This window comes from Ailuropoda melanoleuca, chromosome 10 (genome assembly GCF_002007445.2).
Source record: "Ailuropoda melanoleuca isolate Jingjing chromosome 10, ASM200744v2, whole genome shotgun sequence".
Taxonomy (NCBI): Eukaryota; Metazoa; Chordata; class Mammalia; order Carnivora; family Ursidae; genus Ailuropoda; species Ailuropoda melanoleuca.
The window spans coordinates 29744089-29752586 of record NC_048227.1 but is presented as its reverse complement, the minus strand read 5'-3'; the positions used below and the strand labels follow the sequence as shown (position 1 = coordinate 29752586).

General features: G+C 56.7%; 2 protein-coding genes and 1 long non-coding RNA gene across 3 annotated transcripts; all 3 read right to left on the bottom strand.

Annotated features, from left to right (window-relative positions):
* Positions 1 to 1189: 1189 nt before the first annotated feature.
* On the bottom strand, positions 1190 to 2215 carry PRM3 (protamine 3). The gene is made up of 2 exons (XM_019803162.2): positions 2179 to 2215; positions 1190 to 1608 (listed from the first exon to the last, which is right to left on the bottom strand). The coding sequence occupies exons 1-2, from the start codon at positions 2198 to 2200 to the stop codon at positions 1277 to 1279; spliced, it is 354 nt and encodes a 117-aa protein (XP_019658721.2). The 5' UTR covers positions 2201 to 2215; the 3' UTR covers positions 1190 to 1276.
* Positions 2216 to 2852: 637 nt separating this feature from the next.
* PRM2 (protamine 2) lies at positions 2853 to 3556 on the bottom strand. The gene is made up of 2 exons (XM_034669738.1): positions 3165 to 3556; positions 2853 to 3058 (listed from the first exon to the last, which is right to left on the bottom strand). Exons 1-2 carry the CDS (start codon positions 3424 to 3426, stop codon positions 3015 to 3017), a joined length of 306 nt encoding a protein of 101 aa, XP_034525629.1. The 5' UTR covers positions 3427 to 3556; the 3' UTR covers positions 2853 to 3014.
* A 1761-nt stretch (positions 3557 to 5317) lies between these two features.
* LOC109490139 lies at positions 5318 to 5768 on the bottom strand. The gene is made up of 2 exons (XR_002143383.2): positions 5605 to 5768; positions 5318 to 5515 (listed from the first exon to the last, which is right to left on the bottom strand). It is a non-coding gene; the product is annotated as an uncharacterized LOC109490139 (long non-coding RNA).
* Positions 5769 to 8498: the final 2730 nt, after the last annotated feature.

The following is an 8498-nucleotide window of genomic DNA, read 5'->3' as shown; positions in this document are numbered from 1 at the left end:
ACCACCCCTCTACGGCTGACTCCCCACAACCCCACCCTCAAGTGCATAGTGGGACAGAGACTGTGTTTATTAATCTCAGGGCCCATCGTGCTTGGCTTACAGCAGGGGCTCGACAGATGTTGGCAAATGACCGGGCAGGTGGACCAAACTGGCCCAGCAAGCCACAGCAGGGCCTCTTCCTTTAGACGACATCTGCCCTAAGCCTGCCGCAGGCCTCAGTGGTGGCCTCCCCCTCGAGTAACTCAGGGCCCCCCCCTTACCCTCATATATAGCTCCCAAAGAAACTGAGGCTCCCCTGGAAATACTGCCCCCCCATCCCCCTCCCCAGCAGCCCTGATCAGGATCCTTCTCGGGCCCAGATGGCTGGTGCTTGGGGAGGAGAACACATTTGTCCTTCCTTTTGGGAAGAGGAGGGTCAAGGGAGCCAGGGCAGGATAGCCACAGATGCATTCTGATGCTTCTCGAAGGCCAGAGTAAGCCGATGCAGGGCCCGATTCTGCGTCTGGACCTGGCAGCGTCTCTGGGTTCCTGCTGCCCGTTGCTGTGATGAGGGCAGTGGCAGCTGGACCCCTTGATAAAGGCAGAAGTGAGCCTCTGGCTTGCGGGGGGCGGCGGCACAGGTGGTCACCTTGAGTGTGAGGATAGTAGCAGAGGACTCAAGACCCCTCCCTATGCTCTGACCCCAAACCAGAGTGGCAGGTGCAGCCACTGTGACCCCCAGCAGCACTTCCTGTGTGCCAGGCCTCATCCCACCCACCCTTGCGGTTACTTCTCCCAAACGACTAACCTGCGGGGTAGCAGTCAATCTCACCCTTCGACAGGGAGGGGCAGGCTGAGGCTCAGAGACAGATAGTGACTTGCTCAAGGTCACACAGCTAGCAGAAAGAAATCGGAGCCCGGGTCTGCTGAGCTCCTGCTCACTGGCCCACGGGGTGCTTCCTGCCGGCATCTGCCCAGACTCAGAGAGGACTCTTCCCCCTTCCCCTGCCGCCCACAGAGAGAACTGGCTGACTCCCAGCCGGGCTACCACACTTCCCAGCCCCCCGAAGCAGGGGCGGGCAGCGAGAAGTCATGAGAGGTGGGCCTCATGAGAACTTCTGCCTGGACCCCAGGATCAGGGTCACAGACACCTGCCCTTCAGCCTCCCTGAACACACACACGAACTCGCGACACCACAGGACAATAGAAGTCCTTGAAGACTTTTTATTGACTCTTTTCTGAAAGTTCTTCTCGCTGGAACGCTGGCAGGCCCCTCTTCCTGGGCCACCGTCGTGGATCAGGAGTGTGTCTGCTTGGGCTCCGGGCTCTGCTGGGCCACGGGATCTTCTTCAGCGCCCTCCTCCTGCTGCTCAGACTCCATCAACAGCAGCTTGCCCTGCACCGGGAGCTCCTCCTCCTCCTCCTCCTCCTCCTCCTCCTCCTCTCCCTCCTCCTCTCCCTCCTCCTCTTCCTCACCCTCGGACGACAAGGAGAAGTTATCCTGACTCACGCAGGCCACAAGCTTCTTCATGGAGGATTCGTGGCCCCGGCTGTGGCCTGTGCCGAGCTTGGCACAACGGGAACCCATTGTCTGCTCTGGCTGCCTCTCCAGACTGGGCGAGAAGGCCACTGGGGGCGGGGAGGGTGTGGAGGAGCTGTGAGGACAGCAGGCAGGGCGCTGACATCACAAAGGGGCCCTGGAGCCCCCCCCCCACCCTTGGATACCTGAGTCCTGGCCAACCCCTGACTCAAACCCCAGGCACCAGCAGCCTCCCTGCGCTCCCACCACCTGCAGGCCAGGACAGAGAATTCCAGGCCGGCCGCCTTGCCTTGTCATGTTACCTCCTCCACCAGGCCTCATTTGTGCTGGCAAAAGGCCCCCTTTTAGCTGGGATGACAGATGGGGATAGAATTTCCAAAAGCAGGAGAGCACACAGACTCCTCCCCACATTCCAGAAATACCCAGCCCGAAAGAGCTGTTGACAGTATGTGAAGAAGGGTCAGAATAGTGGCTACTTCTGGGGGAGTTGGCATGAGGGAGGGGAGGGGCTGGAAATGTCTGGTTTCCTGCCCGAGGGCCGGGGCCGGGGAGGGGGCTGGTGGGAGAGGTGCCCTATGTGTAAGCGATGTTCCTAGAAAACTGAAGAAAACCCTACTAATTCTTTCCTGTTTGGGGATCACAGGTCTCTTTACACACACCCGTGCCACACAATTTCAGCATGGGAGGGTGGAGTCCTTTCTGAGCAGTTAGGATGGCAAATGGATTCCTGCGAATTTTCTGCCCCAAATCCTCGGTGGCTGTGGTCAGCTCAATAAGGACCCTCCAGGGCTCTTGAGGTGGGGAGACTAGCCTGCCTAGTCCCTTATAAGAGAGGTGTCCCTATAAGAGAGGCAAAGGTATCTCACACAGGAGGGCAGTGCGCTCACAGAAGCAGAGATTAGAACACTAAGGAAACTAGGAGGGGCTTCACTCCAGAGGCAGGGACAGGTTCTGTCCTGGAGCCTCCGGAGTGAGCAGAAGTGCGTGGTAATGCAGGGCCTCAGACGGTGCAATGCAGGGCCTCAGACGGTGCGCAAGGCCTCAGTCCCGCAAGGGGCTTTGGTTCCCTCCATGCTGGCCTTGTTCTTGCTGGAGCATGCCAGACCTGCTGCCCTTCTCAGTACAAGTCCCACTTTCCCCAGCTCCCCGGCACCCTTGAATATTCGTTAAGCAGGAAGCTCTGGCTCTCCTGGCTCTCGGTGATGGGGGACACCCACGGCGTCACAGGGTGACCTGCCAGCGTGGGAGGGGATTTCGTCGTTTATTTGAGTACTCTCGTATGTGCCGTTTGCGTAAAGGAATCCCTGACAGCCAAGTTTAGCCAGGTTTATCATCTCAAGCTTTATTTGGCAGGTGACTTTTGCTCGTGTTACTCAAGACGTTGTGGGCTCCTTGCAAACTCGGGGCTCGGACATCCGATGCTGGGGGATGGCTGTGGCCTCGCGAGGTGGTTCCGTGGCAGGTGACTTTTCCTTAATTTCCATCCCAGGAAGGTTTAGTGCCGTCTTCTGTGTATCCTCCTCCTGACCCTTCTGGAGCCTTTTGGGGGAGAGAGCTCGGGTTACAGGGCCGTGGGGCTGGGGCTTGGGTGGGGGAGGGGGGTCCCGGGGTCAAGGCGCACCCAGGCCGGGGGAACCGGCCAGACCTCTGTGGTGCCTCCGGTGTCTACAGGTGCGTCTCCGGCGCCGCCTCCGGCAGGAGCGCCGCCGCCGCCTGTGGACCCTGTACCGCCGCCTGCGGGAACAGTGCCTGTGCCGGTAGTGATAGCGGCCCCTGTGGGTCCTTCCTTCCACCGGGACGTCCTCCTGGTTAACCGTCTGCTCCTGCTCCTGCTCCCGGCCCTCTTGCTGCCGCCCCTGCCCCTGCGGTGGACACTCGCTGGGACTCCTCGCGCGGCAGCGGACCATCGTGCTGGCGCGGCAGGTGGCTTCGGGTTCGGCTGCAGCTGGCCGTGGGGGTGGGGGAGGAGGGCTGAGGCCTGCCCACCTGCTCTTGCTGTTAATGTTGGTCTGGTCTGCTGGCGGCTCTTTGGGGACTTGTATATAAAGGGCCCCCCCACTATGACTCAGGGGCCCCACCCCACCATTGTCCCCACCCTGGCCTGGCCAGCAGGGTCTGGAAGGGCAAGCCACCCCTTGCCTTGCCTAGAAAATGTGTCGCCGCAAGGACATTGCCAACTTTTTCTTGTCCAAATCATTCCTGACGCGTCCTCCCCACCTTGGGGCTGTGCCGTGATCTGGGGTTTTATACGGGCTGTCAGCAGGTCCCTGTAGGCCGGGCATTGGTTCATCCACTTCCCGTACATCCACTCCTTTTGCAACTCTTTTCCAGAAAACAGGCATACAGGGGTAGCATGACTTGCTCAAGGTCACTCTGTACATAAGGGGCAAAGCTAGGCGTCCTTCTGTGCCCAGGGGATGCTCCCCTCCAAATGTGCCATCTACCCGTTGCCTGGGCCTCACTGTCCTTTGATGACCCCACTGAAATCTGAAGTCAGAATTGGAGCAACCGAATGAGGAGGTGTCTCCCCCTCGGCAGCTACCTCATGTGCAATGGGTGGGCCCAGTGTGGTCACACGGGGGCCACGAGCCCGAGAATACAGGTGGCCTCAAGGATCTGGGAAAGATAAGGAAACCAATTATACTCTCTCAGAGCCTCCAGAAACACAGCCCTGCCCACACCTTGATTTTAAATCATTTCGGAATCCTGAGCTGTAAAACTAAGAATAAATTTGTGTTTTAAGCAATGAAGTTTGTGGTAATTTGTTAATTCCACCCCAGTATTCATATGCGGTTATTAGTGCCCTTGGGGATGGCACCTGTTAAGAGGAAGGCCCAGGGATCACCCCAGACGCTGCGGATTCAGAAGCCCCATGGCTAGAGCTTAATCTGTGTGAGAAAGCCTGCCCTGGTACAGGGGGTGGGGGAGTGGAGAGGATCTGTGTCCGGCCATCTTGTCATCATCTGACCAGGAACAGGAAGTCATCTCGTGGTTGGGGTCATGCAGGAGGGTTCAGTCCCCTTCTGTGTCCTTACCTGAAAAGACAGGGTCATCTCTACCTGTCTTGCAAGGTCAGTGCGAGGCCCAGATGTGAGGAACCCATGATGCTATGGGAAGTCATGGCCAGGGACGTTCCTGAAGTGCTAATCAGGCCTGTCACTTTAGGGTCCTGGGTCCCTGAGCGCCGGATTACTGAGCGCCTGGTCACTGAGGAGTTGCCCTGGGCTGTGCTCTGCCACCACGTGATTGTAACCGACAGGCTCTTTTGAGGTCTGCTTGGCTCAAAGTGTCCCAAGAGTCTCGTGAACCATCTCCACGGCTCCCTGGGATTTTAAACCCTCCATGCATCCCGTGGGGGGAGTGGGCAGATGAGATGGACGAGTCCCCTGGTTTCCTCAACCAGGGAGGTATTTTTAGCTTCGCACCACTGCCCCCCGGGTGGGGCATGCACTATGGGACAGCGCTGGAAGCAGAAAGAAACCGGGGACAAGTGGGATATAGCTAAAACCTGGAGCTTGAGCTGGTAAAAGTTTCCTTGGTTCTCGGGGAGGGGAGAAGCCAGCACTGAGCCCATTTCTGGGGCCCATTTCTAGCTGCCCCCAGAAAGGCACGGAGCGCAGCCGGGGAGAGGACCCAGCTCCCGGCCCCTGGGTAGGGCTCACACAGGGGTGGTTTAGGGGTGGGGGGCAGATTCAGTGACCAGAGTGGAGTGAAGCATCTGGAAAAAGATCCATGTGTTCCCTCTTCCCCAAGCCCTCCCCCACCCTGAGCCCCCTCCAGGCAAAGAGGCGAGAAGAATGAGTTTTCATCGTTTATTGACAGGCGGCATTGTTGGTTAGCAGGCTCCTGTTCGTGTCATTGAACTGGTGGCATGTTCACGAGGAGGCAGGAGGGTCTTGGCGGCTGGTGGCGTTGCAGGCAGGAGTGCGGTGGACTGGGCTTTTCTGCGCATTCATCTTCTCCTGCACCTCACCATGGTGTAACGGCGGCAGCACACTGGGGGCGGGGACAGGCGGGGGCGGGGTTTCAGCACAGCGGGGACCCTCCCCCCCAGCTCCCCAAGCCCAGGGAGCAGGCCCCTTCACCTCTCCTTCTCCGCCTCCGACAACATCGCCTCCTTCGTCTGCGGCATCTGCGTCTCCGGCGGCGGCACCTGCTCCGGCTCTGGCTCCGACAGCATCTGTATCTGGCCATGGCGCTAGATGGAACCGGCCTGGGTGCTCAGAGCAGGGGGACCACCTGGGTTGAGCCAGCCAACCTGTGAGCAGGTGGAACTGCGTGGGCTGTGAGCCCGGGGGCTGACTCCTGGGCCTCTTATAGACACGGGGGGCCCCCCCTGGCATTGTGAGGTCACAGAGGCCTGGACCTCACAGACCCCTGGCCAGAGCTGTCCTGATCGTGTCCATATATGGGCATGTGGGAGGCCCCCGGTGGGAGCAGGGTGGAGCCGGGCAGCACAGGGTGGGGACCCCCCCCCCCGGTCACCAGCCCAGAGGAGACAAGACCTCTCTGTAAAGGGCACTGACTCACTGACTCGCTCAGTTACGCAATTCACAAAAACTTGTCGAGCACCTACTATGTGTCAGATTCTGGGCTGGGCACTGTCAGCCAGGGACAAATAAGGCCAACGTGTTCTTGCCTCATCAACTTTATCACCAAACTATGGGAAATGTGAATACAGCAGCCACACAGAATAATTGAAATTGTGAAAAATGCTAAGGGTCACTTGGGGGGATTTCAGAGGGTATAAGAGGTTGGGGAGGCCTTGACCTCAGGGAGGCGCTAGGAAAGCTGCGTAAGGGACAAGTCAGGGCTGGAGGAGGGAAAAGCATGTAGGGAGAAGGAACAGCTGTTGCAAGGTTCTGAGGCAGCACACAGCGTGCGTCCCATTTATACGAAGTGTCCCAAAGACAGAAATCCATAGACACACCTGTCCACGGGTGGCTGGTTGGGCATGCGGATGTGAGGAGTGACCGCCTAGTGGGCACCGGGCTTCCATTTGGTGTGGTGAAAATGTTTTAGATGGAGGTGATGGTTGCACAAAATGTGAACTTACTCAATGTCCCTGGATTGTTCCATTTAAAATGGTGCATTTTGTGATGTGAATTTCACCTCGGTTGGAAAAAAAAAAAGTCCCGAGGCTGAGAGGTGCTTGGCACATGTGCGGAGTGGAAGGGGGGCCCTGTGGTCGGGGCAGACAGCACGGGCAAGCTAGGGCAAGACGGGGCCAGCCCACTGGGAGCTTTGTGTGACCGTTCCTGCGCCCCGGGTGAATGTTAGGGATAAAGACAGTAGCAGTTAGAGCTGGTTAGTTATAACCCAAAACCGAACGTAACTGACTTCTGGATGGGAGTTTTATATTTTACTGAAGAAGTCAGAGGTGTTTGGCAGCTCGTGTCCTTGTGTTGGGGATACACACGTCCAAGTATTTAGGCACGATGAGCGTCATTTTGCCAGCTAATGTCAAGCGATTCAGAAAGAACAACAGCGATGAGTGTGTGTCTGCATAGGGAAAGAGGGGGAGGGGGGGTAGAAGGGGAGGGTGGTAGTGGAGTAAATGGAATAGAATGTTAACACTAGACCAGTCTGGGTGAAGGCGAGTTCTTTGTATGGTTTTTGCAACTTTTCTGTAACTCTGAAGTAATTTCAAAATAAATTATTAAAACTACTAAAAAAAAAAAAAAAGAAAAGGAAAAGAAGTAAGGAGGAAGGTCTTCCAAGGCTGGTATAGGGGCTCCACGCTAAGCTTCAGCAAGTGCTTGCCATTCTCAAGTTTGCCCCCTAGTCCAAAATCAGGGCCACACGGACAGTTGTGTAGTGCGTGTACTGCTCAAAGCTCCCAGCCAAGGGATTCAATGGGAACTGAAACCCAGCCTGTCCTCTGCTTGCCAAGCCAGGCCGAGCACCACAGGCAGGCTTCTGCCCACAGGAGTTGTTTTCTAATTGACTGCTCACAGTGGAAGTCTTTTTCTAATTCTAACAAAGGCACACTAAGGGCTAGCCTCAGCCCTGCAGGAAATTCAGCCATATTCACTGTCCAAGCAGGATGGAGGAAGGGGGGGGGTGCAAAAGGAGTCATTATCCTGTAAAGAGCTTTCCCAGACACCGCACCCAGCAACGTCCCTTCTGATCATCCACTCCACTTTGAGAGCTCCCTGCCCCTCGGGATAAAGCGGGCTCTCCAGAGTTAGAAAGGGGCCAGTGGACAGTTAGTGCTTTTTGCCCCAGAGGGGATGCAGCCAGAAGCTTCCAGAACCCTACTTCCCAACCCACACCAAGGTAGGAAACCCATGACTTGAAGCTAAAGTCCACAGAGTTACGCACCTGGCACATAGGGAGTCCGCAGTAACTTTTCATTTGTTGGTTTGTGTGCAGATCCAATTTTTTAGCTCTTACTACTTTTTAAAGCCAACTTACATGGTCCCGGAGGAGCCCTGGGAGATGATGGGTTGGTATTGACTCTGTTTTACAGATGAGAAATTTGAGACACATAGGCTAGATGACTCATTCACTGGGGTTTTTAATGACCACCTACTGTGTGCCAGGCACGATTCGAGGCAGCGGGCATACACAGGGGCAAGAGAGATGGGAATTCTTCCCCCAAGCAGCTTACATTCTGGTTGGGGACAGACAGGGTGCGAGTGACCAAGTCAACGAACCAAAGACTCTGGAGTTGATTACAAATGCACACAGACGTGGCGGGCAGAGGGGCTGGCAGGAAACTCATGAACTAGGGCATCTGAGAAGGGCCCCTCTGAGGAGGGGACCCGTGAGCCGAGACTTGACAGGTGGGAGTGGTCCGCCGGTGTGGTTGTTCTCCTGAAGAAAGTAGCGCTTGGCCGCTAACAGATACTGACGGTGTTATTTGTCTCCACAGGGAACGTAAGTTCCGTGAGCTCAGGAGCTGACCCTCTGTTCCCCGTGGCCAATCCTCCTACGAACAGGACCCGGTACATAAAAGAAACCCTACTATTTGTTG